This window comes from Hemiscyllium ocellatum, chromosome 26 (genome assembly GCF_020745735.1).
Source record: "Hemiscyllium ocellatum isolate sHemOce1 chromosome 26, sHemOce1.pat.X.cur, whole genome shotgun sequence".
NCBI classification, from domain to species: domain Eukaryota; kingdom Metazoa; phylum Chordata; class Chondrichthyes; order Orectolobiformes; family Hemiscylliidae; genus Hemiscyllium; species Hemiscyllium ocellatum.
In genome coordinates, this window is record NC_083426.1 from 41,413,113 (window position 1) to 41,434,622 (window position 21,510).

General features: G+C 40.0%; 1 protein-coding gene across 5 annotated transcripts in view; it reads right to left on the reverse strand.

Annotated features, from left to right (window-relative positions):
* Positions 1–21,510, reverse strand: part of pacsin1b (protein kinase C and casein kinase substrate in neurons 1b) — a 304,569-nt gene that overhangs the window by 29,662 nt on the left and 253,397 nt on the right. For all 5 annotated transcript variants that reach the window (XM_060845553.1, XM_060845548.1, XM_060845550.1 and 2 more), the window contains exons 4-6: positions 13,242–13,477; positions 12,086–12,241; positions 9,678–9,853 (exon numbers count right to left, since the gene is read on the reverse strand). In XM_060845553.1, coding sequence (XP_060701536.1) covers positions 9,678–9,853; positions 12,086–12,241; positions 13,242–13,477 — 568 coding nt within the window. The remainder of the gene's footprint in view (positions 1–9,677; positions 9,854–12,085; positions 12,242–13,241; positions 13,478–21,510) is intronic.

Below are 21,510 nucleotides of genomic sequence, written 5' to 3' on the forward strand. Positions count from 1 at the left end.
ACAAGATTGAGTTTTATCAGTTAAAATCTATGGAAAGAATTAGCAAAGCACATGCACACAAATTAGAAATAGGGAGTTCAAAACAGTATAAGTTTTGTTTTTAAAATGTGGTTCAATTTATGAATTGTTTGCAAATACCAGGTAGTTGAACATTGCGGCCATGATAATGGAGGTAACTGGCAGTATTGGCACAGATAGCTGAAATCAAATTCAAGGTACTTTATTTTGCAGGTTGGTCAAGAGCCTGTTGTTCTTATTTTGTTTGACTGTGACTGAATTAAGGCACTCGGAGAGCTTTTTTGTTGTCCTGTTTCCTTTCTTCTGGCTTGCAAGCTGGCTGGTTTCTAGCAATCAGCCTGACAGAGACAGCTGCTTATGCAGGAGTGATCGAGGACTAGCTGATGGATTGTGACCCTCACGGCGCATTAATATCAAACCCAGGATCGTACACACAAGTACCTTAAGCTCTCTGCACAAGAGAACTTCAATCCCAATAGCATACTTCAGTAGCCATGATATGGAGTTGACACTGGCTTTATAATCCCTGAACTTGTATAATCTTCAACAGGGAGAACCACGAAATGTCTTTGTAATTGAATATAACTCAAAGGGGGTGGCTTGCTCTTTTGATATGATATTCCAGGGGTTTCTTTGTTCTCTGGGCAGCGATTAAGTTTCTATCCACTGCCACTTTTGGCTGGAACACATCTTTTAAAACTCATTTTAGAATTTCAGGTTTAAAATGTACATTGTACTTCAGGGTTCCGACCTGTGGTTGTTACAAGAGATAGGGTTGAGAATATGCGTAGGAAGAGGATGGGTTTATCTGAAAAGTAGATTGCTGTGAGGGGTCACATATTCAAGTAGGCCTGGTAATATGAACACAGTAGGATGTCATTGAATGTGCCAATGTGGTCACCTTTCCTGAACTGCTTAGGTTTTTAAACACTTTGACATTGGTTCTACACTTTTGGATTTAGTCTCTTTTTGCTAATTTCATGAGCAAACTCCAGACTCCCATCAGTACAGAGGAGTATCACTCTGTTATTCTTTCCAGCCCAACTAACAGAAATATATCTTCAAATTATCTTACATAATATTATGAGCTCCATAAATTATGCAGCCTTGTGTTATTGCAGGCTGTAGATATTATTCCAATTATCACCATCTCTGGGTGAAAATCTTAAATTCATTAGATATAAGCAGAATTAGGCCATTTAACCCATCTTGTCTGCTCCACCATTCGATCATGGCTGATATGCTCCTAACCCCCATTTTCCTGCCATCTCTCCATAGCCCTTCAACCCATTACCAATTAAATATCTATCCAACTCCTCCTTAAATTTACTCTGTCCCAGCATCCACTGCACTTTGGGTAACAAACTCCATAGAGTCATAATCCTTTGGGAGAAGTAGTTTCTCCTGAACTCTGCTTTAATTTGCTCCCCCTTTTCTTAAGACTATGACCTCTCATCCAAGAATGCCCCACAAGAGGAAGTATCTGCTCCACATCTATTTAACCATACTTTTTATTATCTTGAATATCTTAATTTGTTCTTCTAAATTCCAGGGAGTACAGGCCTAAACCATTCAGTCTCTCCTCGTACGACAAACCTCTTATCTCTGGAATGAATCTAGTGAAATCCTACTAAATTGCCTCTGATTTTTCCTCAAATAAGGGGATCAGAATTGTGCACAATAGTCCAGATGCAGTCTCACCAATACCTTCTATAATTGCTACAATACTTTCTTACCTTTATATCCTATTCCTCTAGCTATAAAAGCCAACATTCCATTCGCTTTCTTTATGATCTGCTGTACCTGTATGCTAGTTGTGACTAATGAACAAGTTCATCTAGATCCCTCTGCACCAAAGCTACCCCAAGTCTTTCCCTATTAAGAGAATAGGTCGCCTTCCCATTTATTCAACCCAAATGCATGGTCTCGCACTTATCCATATTAATCTCCATCTGCCACATTTTAGCCCACTCTCCTAACCTATCTATATCCATTTGTAAGTTCTTATTTCCCCATTGAAATTTACCATCCTGCCTATTTTTGTGTTGCCTGCAAATTTAGCTATAGAGCTTTCTATTTCTGTATCCAAGTCATTAATGTAGATTGCAAATGCCTGGGGTCCAAGGACTGAACCCTGTGACACCCCACTAATTACAGCTTGCCATCCAGGAAAAAAAAACATTTTTCCAACTCTGGTTTCTGTCCATAAGCCCGTCATCTATCCAGGCTAATAAATTACCCCTAATCTCATATGGTCCAATCTTGTGAACTAACTTTTTGTGCAGCACCTTATTAAACACATTCCAAAGTCCAGATAAATTACATCTACAGCATCTCCATTATCCACTTTGCTCATTACATCTTTGATGAACTCTAGCAGGTTAGTCAAACATGACCCACCCTTCATTAAACCGTGCTGACTCTGATGGATAATGTTTCGACTTTCCAAATGTCCTGCTATTGCTTCCTTGATAATTGATTCTAACACTTTCCCAACAACATATGTTAAACTAACTACTCTGAAATTGCCCACATTTTGGCTTCCTCAGTTTTTGAAAACGGGCATTATATTAGCCATTTTCCAATCCACTGGAACCTTTCCCGAATCTGGGGAATTTTGCAACATTGTAACCGATGGATCTACTTATCTCTGCTGCCACTTCCTTTAATACCCTAGGACGTAGGCCATCAGGCCCAGGGGTCTTGTCTGTCCTCAATCCTAATAGTTTGCTTTGTACCTTTTCTCTATCGATGTTGATAGTTCTCAGTTCTATCTTATCTATTGCCTTTGACTTGCCCGTTCCAACAAGAGTGGCACTATTGTCCTTCACTGTGAAAACTGAGGCAAAGTATTGATTCAACATTTCTGCCATCTCAGTGCTCCCCACTATTAACTTAAAAGCACTTAGCCACAGTGCAGGAGTATAGGGTACAGGGAAAGGTATTTAATAAAATGGTTCAGTAGAATGCGAATTTATTTTCTTAATCTACACCAGCCTACACTATGCAAATAGGCAATATACTTGGAAGATTTCCAATGCTTCGCAGAGCTCAGCTTTCGAAGTTCATATACTAACATCGCTGATTGCTGCACACTTACACTGACACTGACTGAACACCCTTTTTGGTGACTAGACACATGTGCATCATCAGGTGGGCATAACAGACTTTGTAGAAATATTGCAAGGAAAAGTCAGAGGATAACTCTGCCTAATATTCTAACTAAATTTATCCCACAAACAAGACAACAATAAATTATTGGGTCATTATTACAATTGTGTGTGCCAATTGGCTGTTGTGCTTTTCATTATAAAGTGCAGTTACAATGGGAAAATACTTTAATGGCTCTGAAGTGACACAGAGGCTACCATGTTCCACAATTAAGCAAAACTTTTGAACAGACAAAGCCCAGCTGTAAATGAAACCCACAGAAATCACAACAAACCATCTTGAGCACAATGCAAAGCTGATGAGGAATAGTTTTGCCTTAACATTCACGCACAACCTCGCTCTGGAGAAGGCTGGTCTATGAACTGAACTACAAATCTTCTCAAAACTCGCGAACCCGAGTCATTCCCCTGCAGAGGACAAAGCTGCATCAGTACACAGCCGGCGCCAAAGATTTCAACGGAAACAGATTGGAGTTTGAATCCAAGCAGATAGAAAACCTACATGGAGTTGAATGTCTGACATGCTCCAGTCCACTAGCCAGAAAGATAACATACACTGACCAATAGGCAAAGAAGTAGGAGGGCGTTGTAGCCATTGTTGTCTCACATTCCCATTGAGGTGGGCGAAGACTCATTCAGTGTGACTGCCATTCCTGTTGGAGGAGGGGCTACTTCAAAATGGTTTGCTGCAGAAAAGAGCTACGAGTTCTGAAACTCAAAGGAGACTAATTAAGTCCAGTGCTATCCAAGCAATAGGAGAAACTTCTAGAATGCAGATATTACAGTCAATGGTCACAAAACAATGTTTAATTTTGACACTGGGGTGGGGGGGGATGTTGACTTTTCTGACACTACAGTGGCTGAAGTTTAACCCTCTCCAATCATTAATTATTCAACTTCAATTGGATGCCTCATTGACCGTTATGATAAACAGACAGCTGGTCACTACTCTCCAGTACGAAGGAAGGAAAGATTTGTGTCATTTAGGTTCATTCCTAAATTGGAGAGCTTGTTTGAATCTCAAACTCATCCACAAGGTAGACAAATTGCAAAACTAAGGCAAATAGGAACAATTCAAGTGAGAATTCCTCAAACTATTAACAGGCCTAAGGCAAGTGACCCTGCCATAACTCGGTTTATTAAGGTTAGAGGCCAAATCAGTATCTCTGTTCATCTCGTGAAGGTTCAATAAAGAAGGTCAGTTAAGACATTGAGTCAATTGTTGCATCAAGGAGTAACATTACCAGAAGCACAGCTGGTGTTCAGGGATGGACTCACTACATATCTCCTTTGGACATGATGCAACTGAACATGGTTGTAGAAAGCAAGATTCACCCAAATGACAACTTTGGACAACAACCTGGTAAAAAGCTTGGCCCTCCTCAGACTGGCAATAAACAGCAGCTTCTGGCAGCCACCTTTGATGAAAAGTCAAAATTACTGATGACATTTATCACACCGTTTGGGGTTTAATGCTTCAATTGCTGCTCTTGGAATCAGCTCTGCAGCTAAAATTTTCAATGAGCCATGACTGAAAAAGTGACAAGTCATCATCTGCTACATGGACATCATTCTTACCCATGGATCCACTGTGCAAGATCATGGCATTCAAGTGCATGCACCATTCAGAACTCTCATTAAACAATAAATGTAAGCTTTACAACTATAATCAAGGTAGCGATTACAATGACGTGGTCTGTATTCACCTCTGAGCACACTAACAATAAAATACATTGTAGAAAATGTAAGAATTTATTTTCTTCCATCTTTGAAAACCATGGATTGAGGAGTTTAAGCATTCTCAGAATAAACATAGCCAGCGCTGCAAAACTGGAGGGACTTGGTCTTGCTTTGTTCCATTTGCACAGTGGGAACGTAGCCAAGAACAAACACTTGGGTGCTTAGTGCTAAAGCACCAACTGGTGGGAATTTTACCAGCTCTGTGGGTCAAAGACCTGACCTTAAATTTAACTGTGCTCAGATCAGTCAATTGCTCCCACTTACTAAAACAGCAGGCTAGCTACGCCAGACTATCAAAAGAAATTCTGGTCCAGAGAGCTCTGAATAGCTTAGATAGGATGGTGGGAAACTTGTTCATGGAGTTTGTTAGATAGTTGATTTTTGCCATGGCCAAGGAATATAGGAATTTGGCCGAAGGCACTGAAACTCATTCATGTATTTTATGCAAATGTATCAGTTACTAGTTTGAAGCGATACTTGGCTTGATAGCATGCCTTTTCAGAGTGCCTTCTGTAAAACAGAGATGAACGTGACATAACACAAGCTATTTCAGCAAAGGTACTAATGTGGAAGATAAAAACAGGTTGTGGAATTGTTGTTATCAGCTATTTGGAGTGTCTATCCACAAGTTAGTTAAACACGGATTTTCCCTTAATTCATGCTGCCTTTCTTTAATTAACCCAAATGATTTTAATTTTGTCTCAAATTATTGTTTCTGGGCCAGAAGTTAAAATGACTAGCCTACAGATGTTGAGTTTATCTTGGCTCCCTGTATTAAAAATGTATGTATTTTTTGAAATTCTGATTAAAGATGACTAAATTGTGGCCAGTGGCTCCAGAAATATCCACCTTCACTTCCCTTGGTATCCTCAGATGCATCACATCCTTGTGCCTTATCAAATTGGAGTACTAATACCTTGTCATTAAATTTAAATCTTTCTACTGTCTAAATTAACTGCACACTCTCATTTCCTTGATAGAAGGCCTTTATAAAGTCAGGTGCAAAATATTCACTTAATACCTTAGCAGCATTCTCTGCCCTATATGTAATTCGCATTTGTTGCCTCTAATCAGTCTCATTCCTCTTATTCACCCCTACTTAACAGTTTATCGATGTCCACAGAAGACACTGCAATTTCCTTTTCTGTTAGAAGCCAGTCTCTTTAGAGTTAAAAATTACGTAACACCAGGTTATAGTCCAACAGGTTTAATTGGAAGCAGTAGCTTTCGGAGCGCCGCTCCTTCATCAGATGGTTATCACAATATGAACTTTCCATATTCAGCCTGATTCTCGTGTAGTATCTACCTTGTATCTGTGTTGAGCATACTTATTGTGACAAAGACAGAAGTGGGAAGTTGAGTGTAGACCCTGTGGAGATCGGAGAGGTGCTAAATAGACATTTCTCATCAGTTTTCACTCAGGAAAAGGAGAATATTGTAGAGGAGAAGAATGAGGTACGAGATATTAGACTAGAAAGGATCGAGGTTAGTTACGAACAGGTGTTAATCAATTCTAGAAGGAGTGAAAGTAGACAAGTCCGCTGGGCCAGATGGGATTTATCAGAGGATTCTCAGGGAAGTTAGGGAGGAGATAGCAGAGCCTTCGGCTTTGATATTTGAGTCGTCTTTGTCTACAGTTTTAGTACCAGAGGACTGGAGGATTGCAAATGTTGTGCCCTTGTTCAAGAAAGGCAGCAAAGATGACCCAGGTAATTATAGACCAACGAGCCTTACTTCTGTTGTCGGAAAGATTTTGGAAAGGATTATAAGAGATAAGATTTATAAGCATCTGGCAGGCAACAATTTGATTTCAGATAGTCAACATGGTTTCATCAAGTGTAGGTCATGTCTCACAAACCTCTGAGTTTTTTGAGAAGGTGACCAAGCATGTAGATGAGGGTATACATGGATTTCAGTAAAGCCTTTGATAAGGTTCCACATGGTAGGCTGTTGGAGAAAATGCAGAGGCATGGAATTGAGGGTGATTTAGCAGTTTGGATTATAAACTGGCTTTCTGAAAGACGGCAGCAAATGGTGGTTGATGGAAAATATTCAGCCTGGAGTCCAGTTACTAATGGAGTGCCACAAGGATTTTTTTTGGGACCACTGCTGTTTGTCATTTTTATAAATGACTTAGATGCAGGCATAGGTGGATGGATTAGTAAATTTGCAGATGACGCTGAAGTCAGTGAAGTAGTGGACAGTTTGGAGGGGGACTTCAATAAACTGCAGGATTGGGCTGAGAGATGGCAAACAGAGTTCAACGCAGTTAAATGTGAGGTGATGCACTTTGGGAAGAATAACAGGAAGGCAGAGCACTGGGAAAGATTCTTGGTAGTGTGGATGTGCAGAGGGATCTTGGAGTCCATGTGCATCGATCCCTGAAAGTCGTCTCCCTGGTGGATAGTGCTATTAAGAAGGCATACGGTATGTTAGGTTTCATTTATAAAGGGATTGAGCTCCAAATATCATGCTGCAACTATACAACATGGTGGTGTGGCCACACTTGGAATATTGTGTACAGTTCTGGTCGCCATATTTCAGGAAGGATGTGGAAGCATTAGAAAAAGGTGTAGAGGAGATTTACCAGGATGCTGCCTGATCTGGAGGGAAGGTCTTGTGAGGAGAGGCAGAGAGACTTGGGTCTGTTCTCGTTGGAAAGAGGAAGGCTAAGAGGGGATTTGATAGAGACATACAAGATGATCACAGGATTAGATAGGGTAAACAGTGGAAGTCTTTTTCCTAGGACGATGACATCAGCTTGTACGAGGGGGCATAACTACATGTTGAGGGGTGATAGATTTAAGACAGATGTCAGACGCAGGTTCTTTACACAAGAGTGTGGTAAGGGCGTGGAATGTCCTACCTGCTAATGTAGTCAACTCAGCCACATTAGGGAGATTTAAATAGTCCTTAGATAAGCACATGGATGATTTTGGTATAGTGTAGGGGACAAGCTGAGAATAGTTCACAGGTCGGCGCAACATCGAGGGCCAAAGGGCCTGTTCTGCGCTGTATTGTTCTATGTTCTATTATTTTAGTTGCTCCTTTCTCTTCTCATCCAGGGAGCTATGTCTTGTTTGCCCTCCCTTTACCTTTTGAGAGAAACCTATCCTATTCAGTACTGCTGTTATCTTAAGTTGCCTGCCTCAAGTGAACACAGTGCCAGATTGTACAGCATGTATGCATTTGTGTGTGCGTGCACACACAAAAAACGTACATACAGCTCTGTTCAATGGTGCTTTCAATTTGCTGAATACTGGTTGGCTTTAAACAGCTGTTATAAATTGCTTTTGAGGTTTCATGTTGATCTTTTCCTGTTAGTAAAGTGCATGATCAAAAATCATAATAAATGCATTCTAAGATACTGCTGTAAGCAATTTTGCTAAATATCCCCCACTGCAACTTTGCAATACAAAGCCTTTTTCCAAAATGACTTCTATAAAAAGGTATTACTATGAATACTTTCAATTTTTAAGTCGAGCTTCTATCTTGGGTTAAAATAATGATCGTTTTCACGAGTCAAGATAGAGAATTTTAGAATCTCATTCAACAATAGAGCTCAACCATGATCTTAGCTTGTGGCAGCATTTGTTCTTCTTTCATCCCTCAGCCATATGTCTGAAAATCTACTTTCCTACAGTTTCCAAGCTGCTACGACCAACACCCAGCTGCAGAATGAGTCGGTCAGGTTTCAAATAGCACAATACATTGTTAAATATATGATGACATCAGCATGTTGGGCCAATCTCTATATACACAAACTTAAATGTTCAAATCAAAACAAAATATTAATCATGTCAAATAATTAAAGGTATAATTTTATGACAATCTCTTTTCATTACTGATATGTTGTACTGAACACATCTGGTATATCTGTACTTTTGATTCACAGAGAACTATAACTATGTACTGATTCATTAATGGAATGTTAACACATTTGTCATTAAAGTCTCAAGCATCATTGATTCCAATTATATATTTTACGTCCAACCTTTCAAAAACTGCTTATATGGATTTAGAATGACAAATGCAGGGAAGTGCAACATTGTATATTTTAGCAATAAAAACAGCAGAGGTTCAAAAGTAACAAGGTACTGGTACGAGAGACCCAGTACAAGCCCGAAAGGTTTTGGTTCTCCGCCAGAGATAAATAAAAATGGGATTGCGGGTTTTGATTCATGTAACAAAACAATACCTAATGGGACAGAGGGAAAATAAACTGAAAGCAAGGTCGTTAGATTTGTCACAGCAATTGAATAGAAGTCCAATGACCTTGACATGGAGAAGCTCAACAATTGGAATAGATCTCCAAGAAGAGTTCAAATGCAAAAAAAAGCATAGATGCTGTATAGCTGAATCAAGAACAGAAAATGTTGGAAATGGTCAGCAGGTCAAGCAGCATCTGTGAAGAGAGAAACAGAGTTAACGCTGCAGGTCAATAACCTTTTATCAGAACTAGGTTATCAGACCGGAAAATGTTCCATCGGCTGCTTTTGCCTGACCTGGTGAGTATTTATAGCATTTTCTATGTTTACGTCAGGTAGAGAGGTTGAAGCCAGTAGACAGGATTCATTTTAGAAACAGCTTGAAAATTGTTGTGGGTAAACAGGTCAACTGTTTAGAAAAGATGAAATCAAGTTGTTGAAAATCCTTTTGCATCCTAACTTATGTTGTAAGCAGTGTTTCTTTTGGAGATGGAACTTTGAATATTCATGGAATGGTTGCATAGATGTAATTAATACTCACCTGTTGTTTTCGGTGAGGTTTAGGTGTCGTTTGATGTCCTGAAGTACTTCCCTGAAGAAAACCAGTCGTTTCTCCTCAAACTGCTGACACTGTTCAAACACTTGTTCCATATTCTCCATGTACTGCGGCGTACATTTGCTCAAGTCATCCAAGGCTTTTTCGTACTTCTCTTTTGTCTGTATGGGCATTGATCCAACATAAATTACAATGAAAACCTTGGCATAAAAAAGCCTAAAAAAGAAACACTACCCATCCACTCGGTCATATACTGATGCCGAATGGAGGTATTTGGGACGTCACACCAAAAAAACCCATTCACAAAGTTTCTTGACCCAGATCTTTGAGGCATATATGACTCAAAAGTATTATCAATACATTTTCCAAGGTTTAACTAGAAACAGAGACAGAGACATTCAGGTGTTTAACATGGCTAGAATGTCTTTCAGTGTTTTTTGGAAATCTTTTGAAGCTGTCTTTCTGTTACCATCAGCTCACCTCTAGAGGGCATAAGCACTGTGAAAGGCAACAAAGGGCCACTTACTATCATACTCATACCTGTTCCAGTCTGATACTGCACACAAAATAATGCAAAGAGTCAGCAGGCAACTGAAGGATTTAGATAACGTAATCCTCTTGAGCAGCTTCTTTTATCTGAACAGATGTTGTGTTTGAAGATAATATATATTATTTATATATAAATATATTTTAAAGATTCTGGAAATCTCAGTGTGGTTATTAGCCTTCAAATTTCAACAGGTCAATTCAATTTCATTTTATACTTATTTATTCTCCTGTAAAATCACCTTTTAAAACAAGCACAAGCCAGAGATTAGCCATTTTGTACTTATAATACTGCTGACTAGATTTACATCATCCACACATGATACTACATAGCATTTATTCAGACCTAGCTTCAAGTAACATCAGATTATATTATTCCACCCATCACCTGATTGCTACTCAAATGTCATCAAATGTCTACAATTAATCAATGAAAGCCAATCCTAGCATTCCAGTTGAGGAGCCTTCAATATCATAATACACATTACTATACCATTGTTTTTGTACAATGTGGTGGATTAATCAAAAGACGACTTCTCTGTTCTCCACAATATCTTAAGAAATCTAGGCGAGAGGGACAGTTATTGTTTAACTGATCTTTAACTGCAGTGAAGGTGACAGGTACCGCTTTAATATGCAGACTGGGTCCTCATATCACCTGATTGATATTGTAATATTAACCAGAGGTCTGGACAGGCAAGCAGCATCAACTTCCCCATTAGGCTATGTAGGTGATGGACCTTGGGCAGGAAAGTTTTAAAAGTTTTATCTCAATTGTCCATTGGGCAGAAACACTTAGCCAGGCCTCAAAACAAAAAGGGCTTCCGGAGTCTCCATCCTCATGGTGCCCATTCCTATGGTTCCAGGGTTGCAATTCCTATTGCCAAATTCCTGCTCCTGCTCACGGGTCAGCTAGTGGAATCAAATGGGTACAGTTGAAACTCTCAAAACTGAAAGACAATGATGTCTAATAATTAACTATTGACTGGGCTGCTAAATACCTGGATACCTGCCCTAAATACCTGGAATTACCAAGCATTTTAGAATTTAACAATACCCCTCTAAATTGGAATGGGAAGGCTGTAACTCTAATAGATAACTATGTTATTAATGAATAAACTCCATTAATGGTTATCAAGTGTTAACTCCATCTCCTAATTGTACCATCTACAAATTCTTTTGATACACAATATAAAAAATGTATATACAATATTAACTAAGTTTGGAATTCTCTGAATAGGTGTGTATCTTAGATTCTAACCCAATATTTATACTGAATTTCATATCAAAGGCGTGCATTTACTTATGTATACAGCAGAGAAACTGGGACAAATTGGTCGAGTCCTTAGTCTTCTTGGCTCAGAGGGTAGTGAATCTGCGGAATGCTTTAGACAGGAAAACAGAGCTAAGGCTTATTAGATCAGCCACTATCTAGATGAATGGCAGAGCGGATCTGATGGGCTGAATGGCACATTTCTGCTCCTACATCTTATATTTTTATGGTTTGAAAGCAGCAACTTGCAAGGATATCGTGGCTTTTTTTTTTAAAAAAAAGCCCCAAACCTGTTTACAAGAAAGTTATGAAAATATACTTGATACCGTGACATACAACAGGATGTTAGGGCAGTTGACGAAAAGCTTAGTCAAACAGGTTGGTTTCAAGGATTGCTTTGAAGATAGAGATAGTGTTGGTAGCAAACTCCCTACATTGCTGAAGGTATGATTACCGAGTGCGTTGTGATTAAAATCAGGACTGGACAAGAGTCCTGAAGAGGTGGAGCATAAAGATTCCCAAGATGTGTTATATTTCAACAGGAGAATTATTTTCTACCACTCCACAATCTCACCTTCTGTACTTCTTGTTTACATTTTTCCACCTTGTCTAGTAGTTTCTTCTGTTGTTCAGGAGTGACAGACTGCTCTGCCTTACTGTTTGCCTCCCTTGTAGCTGCCATCTTTTCCTCTTTACAGGCCAGGTGATAACTCTTTTTAGCTGCCTCCACCTTAGAAAACAAAAATATCAGGTAAATTAAAATGTATTGGAAACAATTTTCGTGATAGGTTTGCATCAATGAGATATATCAAATTCAAAACAGATCGATTCAAAACAAAGTTAAAGCTCAACTATGAGACAAGATTTGGACTGGCTTTTTCCTACCCACCATATGTTTGGTATGGCTCAGGAATTTCTAAGCAGCCATGATCGATGCCACAGAGCACACCTCCAATAATGCCAATTAATGAAACAAGAACATATAAGCAAATACAGTATCAGGCAGAGAATGAGTAGAAAAAGCAAGATCTATATTAACCAGAAGTACTTTTATCATGAATCAATCTGTAAATTGAAGGAGGCTTTCTACTAAGTATGTGAGCATCTCTTCATTTTCTCAAGTCTGGGTGTACCATTCCTAAAGAGTAGGATATAGTTTTTCAGAGGACTGCTCATGACTCCCAGCAATACTGCTATCAATTCTCAGTGGATTAGACTTGCTCTATGAATTAGCAAATATATACAGTTTCATTGGCTTTATCAAAAGGTAAGCATTTTAAATCCAGCTCACTGCATATTTTGAAATAAATACACATCTTCAGAAGCTGAATTTATCTTGAGGCTATAATAGGACTGGAACGTAGGTAAAAATGAACAGATTTTATTGCTGGGAGAGACAGGGAAGCACAAGAACTGAAAAGAAAAGGTGGAGCACAGATATAATGCCAAACATCTGTTTAAACCCTCCAGATTGTAGATGGAAGAGAAGACTTCAGACCCCGAGGAGTCCCAGTTTTACTCATTTGGTTATAATTGGATTAGCCCAGGTCATCAATCATGCAGGTTGTTATCTCAGATATTGTAGCTAACTATACTTTAACTCCACCATACTAAATACGTCTTTCATAATCCTAACAACTTCCAGCAGCTGCATCTCTTTTACACCAAAAAATCCAGCAGCAAAACAGTAATTCAATATACTATCTCAATCTGCTTGAGTTGCACAGTACCTCTTTCAGCTTTTTAGCCCAGGGTTTCTGCGCTTTTCGGAATCCATCCTCTGCTTCTTTGGTTTCTTTGAAGCCTCCAATCATCTGTTTGTGGAAAGAATCTTTCTGCCAGTTCTTGACTTTTTCGAAATCATCACCGGCCAGTGCATTTCTCACCTCCAGATGGAGCTCACTTACTTTATCTGCTTCAGTCATCAGAGCCATCCAGGCTCTCTCCAGAGTGCCATATTGTGGACCTAAAATTAATTCAGACTGCCATCAGCCCAGCTTGTATCTCAACCACTTTCACCAACAAAGCTGTTATTTATCACCTCAACATCACAGTGCAATTCCAGTCAATGTGCAAGACAATCAAGGTTCCAAGTAAAAACAATGACTGCTGATGCTGGAAACCAGATTCTGGATTAGTGGTGCTGGAAAAGCACAGCAGTTCAGACAGCATCCGAAGGGCAGTAAAATCGACATTTCGGGCAAAAGCCCTTCCCGAAACGTCGATTTTATTGCTCCTCGGATGCTGTCTGAACTGCTGTGCTTTTCCAGCACCACTAATCCAGTATCAAGATTCCACTAGACCCCTAATACCAATCTTTTCAATTGGATGTTGAAGGAGGTTGTCATAACTTCAGTCAAAAAGGCACACAAAGTACATGGATTGAATCATAAATTTCCACAGTGGTAAAATCTAACGTTACAATCCACAAGCATAAAATCAATGTCACGCTCAACCTTGGCCCTCCTAAAACCATTTAAACACAGAAATAATGAACTAATAATGAACATTTTAAAGCAATGTAGCAGTTTCTATGGAATGTTAAGTAAATGCAATTCTGAGCATAGATTGAAAACAAGAATATATGACATATGCAACAGGTTATACAAAAGGTTACTTATTGTATTTCTACAAGTCAGCCAGTAAAACAAATGAAGGGTTAGACCTGAAACGGCAACTTCTCAACCTCTTGATCCTGCCTGCCTGGAGTTCGTCCAGCCTCCTGCTGGTCTACAATCAAGCAATAAACAACACTTCTCATCTTCATAATATAAGGTTTAAAAACTCTAGTCTACAATGTGTGCCGTGGATCTGTTTACCAAAATAGCTCTGCTTGGTCCATATTTACTGATTAGGCTTCTCTTGATACCTTTTCAAAAAGAAAACTGTTACCAACATAAACCAGATTTTCATTGCTGGATCAGGCGCAGGGCAAGGAGAAGTTCTGGGTTTGCAAAACCATCTGTTAAAAATAGCCATCTACATTTCAGAATTAGGTCCAGATGTACAAGGCAGATTGGGCATTGAGCAAAGTGACTCAAGAAGCTGCCCAGTTTCTGGAACATGCTGGTAGAAAACCAACTTGGGGACCCTGGATTTGTAATCAAAGGTAAAAATTTAAACAAAGCATCCCTCTTGCTTTCACCCTCCCATTCCATACCCGCTCATATAGCCACATGTTCATCTACCAACTCACCATGGCCCATCATACCCATTACCCTTTATATGCTCTTTGCAAAATCTCCGCTAACTCACTCTTTGGCCTTCCCTATCAGGCCCTAGTCACTATCATCCAGCATTAGGATTAACCAGGGTGCATCCCAACAGAAAATAAAGTTACCAGTCTACTTATGATACCATAAAAGAAAAAAGTAGAACGGCCAGGGAGACAAGAAACCAGATAGTCAGATTGTTTCATCAAATTCCTATGTAAACAAAGATCTCAAAATCTCACCCAAGTATTCAGATTCCCTACGGTGTGGAAACAGGCAATTTAGCTCAACAAGTCCACAGCGACCCTCTGAAGAGTAACCCACCCAGATCCATTTCCCTCTGACTGATGTACCTAACACTATAGGTAATTTAGCATGGCCCATTCACCTGACTTGCACAACTTTGGACTGTGGGAGGAAACCAAAGCACTCGGCGTAAACCCATGCAGGCATGGGGAGAATGTGCAAACTCCACACACACACACACACACACACAGTCACCAGAGACAGGAACTGAACTCTGGTTCCTGGCGCTGTGAGGCAGAGGTACTAACCACTGAGCTACCGTGTTGCCCCTATTTAATACTTTGACAGAAACATTGCCGTTCAGTAAACAGTTTGAACTGTCCATCCACAGGCAGCCAATTCTGAAAATGATTAAGTTAAAGACACTAAATCAATCAGGCAGCACAAATCAAATTAACTCTAGATGACCACATGATCTGAAAGACCCAAGCACTTTTTTTTAAACTCCACATTTTGTTTTGGACAGTTTCTTGAAAACTTTGCTGGACCCACTGAATTTATGTACTTCTTTAAGCAAAAGCATGACTTTCCACCATCACAAAGACACTCTGCTACTTCAAAAGGTCACCTTACCCCCACCAAAGGGGACCTGGGACCAGATCCAAAGGTTACCAAAGGTGGAGAAATAGAAAACATTCTACCAGTCCTCAACCCCTTGCTCTCCCTCAACCCCACACATTTCCCATACCCCAGGCAGGCCAGCTCATATAATTCAGTCCTTTCTATCCATCTCCCATACCATCTTGCATCCCATCTTATCACTATACCAACTTAGTGACAACTTCCACCCACTACCCTTTCCCTCTTCACTCACCATGCCAACTCACTTCAGCATTACAGATGAATGCAGCTCCAACAGTACTCAAGAACACTGACACCATACAGGGCATAAGCCCTTCATCAGGAACGTGTGGATTTATGCCCAAAACATCGATTGCCCAGCTCCTCGGATGCTCCCAGACTTGCTGTGCTTTTCCAGCCCACACATTTTGACTCTGATTTGCAGCATCTGCAGTCCTTACTTTCTCCTTGACACCATATAGGACAAAGCAGCCATCTTGGTTAGCACCCTAAACATCATCTACTTACACTCCCTTTGTCACCAGTGCAACAATGTACACTGCAACAACTCAGCAACAGTTCTCTGAAAGCACCTTCCAGACCCACGACTTCTCCCACCTGGTAGGACAAGGTCAGCAGATACATGGTGCTGCTCCCATCTTCAAGTTCTTGTCCAAGTTACACACCATTCTGACTTGGAACTGTATCAATGATGCTTTACTGTTCGAAGCCTAAATCCTGGAATGCCCTTTGTAGTGGCATTGTTGGTAGCCCTACACCCCAAATATTGCAGTGGTTAAAGATGGCAGCTCACCACTAGCTTCTCAAGAGCAAAGAGGATGGACCATAAATGCTGGTCTAACCAGATGCACCACCATTCATGAAAGAATGAAGAGAAATATATACAAGTTATCAGAGAAGAGTAGGAGACTTTCAGCTAAATAAGTGAAGATGAGGGGAGGCTGGTGAATGACTGATTTGAAGTTTGATAGTGATGGACAGAAAACATTGGGCTAGCTAACTACACCATGTTTATTGAACTAAAAAAGTAAGTCAACAAGTACACATGCATAGGAGGAGAAAAAATACAATTCCATTTCTTAAAAGTCTATATATTACAGATGATACATTAAGCAAACACCATTAAACATAAATACAACATATGGTACTTCTTGACAGGTCAAACTGTTCTAAGGGGTTCATATAATTTATGCACACAATCCTCTCCACAATTAACGATCCAAAAGGCATCTGACCACTCCCTCAAAAGGATTCCTAACCCTAACTGCCAAATGTGTCCTGGGTACTGCATTTTGGAGGGAGGAAGGGAGTCAGAGTGACTGTATGAAGTGGGAGAGAGCTATGTGGAGGAGAGAAGTTGTACGGGGAGTTAATTTATATTTGAGGTAAGGAAGGGGGTGTATGTCAGGGCACATACGTGAGTGCAGTAGTGGAAGAATACATTTGGGGAAGGGAGGCAACAACCAAAAGACCAGAAGATGGAGGAGCAGAAGTTAGCCAGTCAGGCCATAATGTTTGCTCTACCATTCAATAAAAGCACGGTTGATCTCATAATGCTCAACTCCACTTTTCTGTGTTACTCCCATAACCCTGGATTCCCATAGTACTTAAAATTATCTCAGTCTTGAATATACTGAACGACCAAGCGTCAACAGCCTTCTGCAGCGATGAATTCTACAGGTTCGCTACCCTCAGAAGAAATTCCTCCTCTCTCTCTCTTAAATGGGTGATTCCTTATTCGGAGATTATGCCCTCTGGTTCCAGACACTCCCATAAAGGGGAAACAACCTTTCCACATTTACCCCGTCAAGTCCCCAAGAATCTTATATGCTTCAATATAATCACCTCTCGTTCTTCTAAACTAAGGTGAGTATAGGGCCAACCTCCTCAATGTCTCCTCATTACACCTCCCTCCACACTGGAGACCAGTCTAGTGAACAGTCTCTGGACGGTCTCTAATGCCAGCATAAATAAAAACAAATTGTTGGAAAGACCCAGGTCTGGCAGAACCTGTGGAAAGACAGCAGAGTTAAATGTTTCTGAAGAAGACATTAGCCTAACATGTGCTATCTTATCTAACATTTTCTGAAAATCTAAAATATATATTAGATGCACTGTTTCTCTTTTATCTATCTTAACTGTTATCTCTGCAAAGAATTCTAGCAAATTTGCCAGACAAGGTTTCCCCTTCATAAAACCATGCTGACTGTGCTTAATTATATTAAGGGGGTTCTAAATATTCTGCTGTTACATCCTTTATAACAGATTTCAGCTAACAAACCAAAAGTCAACCACTTTTTTCTCTTCCGCTTTTTAAATAGAGGTGTTACATTGGCAATTTTCCAATACTCTGGAACTTTCCCAGAATCTAAGGATTCTTGGAAGATTATTACCATTGCATCCACTATAGCTACTTGTACTTCTATTTAACTACCAACTACTTCTTTTAACATCCTAGGATGAATCCCATCTGGATCGTGAAATGCATTGGTCTTGAGCTCCATTAGTTTCCCTAGCAGTTTTTGTCTATTGATAGCTATTATACATAATAACTCTCCTCCTTTTCCTCCTTGATTATTTAATAATTTTGGAACACTATTAATGTCTTCTACCATGAAAATCAATGCAAAGTATTTATTCACCTTCTCTTCCCTTTCCTAGTTACACATTATCTCCCCAGCCTCTATTTCAAAGAGGCTCATGTTCACTTTGATGCCCCTTTCCATTTCATATAGTTAAAAGAAGCTCCTACTGTCCATCTTGATATTACATACAAGTTTACCCTCAAAGTTTAATTTTCTCCCTTTTGTTTGTTTGAGACTTCTGTTGGGTTTTGTTTGAGACTTCCCCAATCTTCTGGCTTACATTCATCTTGGCCAAACTGAATGTTTTTTGTTTTCTTTCAATGTCATGCCATCCTTATCTTCCCTGGTTAGTCTTCTAACTTTTGCCACACTTGGATATATCTTTGCTAGAAGTCATAAGCTATTTTCTTAAACATCTGCCATTCCTGGTCCACTGGAGTTAACTCTGCCCTTATTCCCTTGCCTGAATATTTATTTAAGCTTAGCATAGTTGTTTCCAACCCAAGGTCTTCCTTGTTGAGTAAATCCTAAATTCTATCAAGTTATGGTCACTGTTTCCGAGGGGAGCTTTTACCCTGTCATTTATTAAAACTGCCTCATTACACATCAACAGATTCAAAATAGTGTGATCCCTGGTTGGATCCACAAGATATTGTAGGAAACGCACTATATTGCAAATACACACTACAAATTCTTCCTTAAGGATACCTCTGCCAATCTAGCAATCCCAAACTATATGAAGATCAAAGTCAATGATTAATGTAATGTCATTTTTACATACTCTCCTCATCTTCCAATTTATTCTCTGTCCCACCGTACACTACCATTTGGGATCCTATAGACTACCAATGTCTTCATGTCTTCATCCCTTTTTATGTCTTATGTCTACTCATGGATTCCACACCTTTTAATCCTTGATCATTTCTTGCTACCATACATGGTCATCTGTATGACCAATGGTACTCCACATCCTTTTCTTCCTGCCTGTCCTTTCAAACAAACAGTCATATACCACTGAAAATTTAGTTCCCAGCTTTGATCTCCTGGTAAGGCATGTTTAATTTCGGTGGGGGTGGGGGGGTGAAGTGAGTGGCTGGGTGTGTGAGCACATTGGCGGTTTAAGAGGGGGCACGATAGACTGTGTCTACACAGACTGAATTAACCAGCAACACCCTCACCTTTCGTCTCCTCATTGCCTCCAAAATACTATTCAGAAAGCAGGTTAGGAGAGAAAGAAAACTAGGATAAAAGGTAACCACTTCTTTCCTGAATTCTGCTGAAGGCAGTTTAGAATGTGCACTAAGGTTGAATTAAATCAACTCTAACTCTAACTAGGTCCCCTCCCGTCCCTGGTGATCAGAACTTGAGGCCTAACCTGCCTCCAAGTTCTGCTTTCCAAAAGTAATTTCATTTTGTTAGCTCTGCTGCTTGGCAGTTTATAACTATCATTTTTATTTAGTAGCAAGAGCAAGAGTGACGAGAAGGCAAATTACTGCTTTAAGAACTTACCTCATGAATAGACGGAGTGCACAAGGGACTGCTGAGTAAGTGAAGTAATATAGCTGGGTGGGTGCATTACCCAAAACGCTACTTAAGTAGTGTCTCCCATCCATTCTCCTCTTCGAACCAAATAAAAGAGTTGTGTGTGCCAGATTGGTAAGGTAACTTTTTTTTTATTCTTTATGTTTCAATAGTCTCTTTGGGAATTTAGGAACAGTGGGAATGGAGGTTTGGGCAGTTGAATGTTCCTCTTGCAGAACATGGGAGGTAAGGGTCACCACTAGTGTCCCTGCTGACTTCATCTGCAAGAAGTGCACCCAACTCCAGCTCCTCAAAAACTGTTCGGGAACTGGAGCGCACTGGTGCTCATTCTGGGGTAGGTGGGACCTCTACAAACAGGAGGGTCTACACCTGAACCAGAGAGTTTCCAATATCCTGTAGAGAGAAATTTGCTAACGCTCTTCAGGAGGGTTTAAACTAATTCAGTAGAGGGATGGGAACCTGAGTTGTAGTTCCAGTGTCCAGGAGGTTGAGAGTAAGGAGGTCAAAAACGCAGTTTCAAGGTCACAAGAGTGCACCGGCAAACAGGAAGATGGTTTGAAGTGTGTCTTCTTCAATGGCAAGAGCATCTGAAATAAAGGTGAGTGAACTTGCAGCATGGGTTAATACCTGGGACTTTGATGTTCTGGCCATTTGAGAGATATGGATAGAGCAGGGACAGGAATGGTTGTTGAAGGTTCCAGGATTTAGATGTTTTAGCAAGAACAGAGAAGATGCTAAAAGAGAGGGAGTTGTGGCATTGTTAGTCAAGGACAGTACTGTGGTGGCAGAAAGGACATATGAGGGCTTATTGATTGAGGTAGTATGGGCTGAGGGTAGAACAGTCAAGGAGAGGTCATCTTGTTGAGAGTTTTTTATAGATCTCTGAATAGTTCCAATGATATGGAGGAAAGAATAGCAAAGATGATTCTGGATAGAAGTGAGAGTAACATGGTAGGTGTGATGGGGGACTTTAACTTTACAAATATTGACTAGGAACATTGTAGTTCAAGTACTTTAGATGGGTCAGTTTTTGTCCATTGTGTGCAGGAAGGTTTACTGACAGTACACAGACAGGCCAAGAGGAGAGGCCACATTAGATTTGGTACAGAGTAAATGAACACAGCCAGGTGTTAGATTTGGAGGTACGTGACTAAAATTCGGTTATGTTTACTTTAGCGATGGAACGGGACAGGTATATACTGCAGGGCAAGAGTTATAGCTGGGGGAAAAGGCATTTATGATGCAATTAGGCAAGATTTAGGATGCATAGGATGGGGAAGGAAACTGCAGGCGATGGGCACAACGGAAAGTGGAGCTTATTCAAGGAACAGCTACTGTGTGTCCTTGATAAGTATTGTTATGAAGGTGTGTACTGTCCCTTTAAGTAGGACTGGAAGCTGGCACAGACATAGAGAGGCATAGAGTGGGCTGAAAGAATTTAAAATGTATCATCTGACTGAAACCAATAGTGCTGTTGATTTGCCATGATACACAATAAATTTGAATTTGGCCAATCAATTTAAATTATGCCCAAAGATCCCAAAATCCAATCAAATTTGAATTTAGTGTTTTGAAGACATCAAACCAATGAACTGATCCAATATTTTGAGGTATAAAACCATACATTTTGAACAGTTAGGCGGAGAACTGGCAAGAAAACCAAGTATAGACAGTGAGCCAAATAGCTCTCTGAAAGGTACCTGTCCATAAGAAAGGTTATGTAGTGAAAGACCAAACAACAGGTGACCCAGGAAACCCAGAGAAAAATCGAC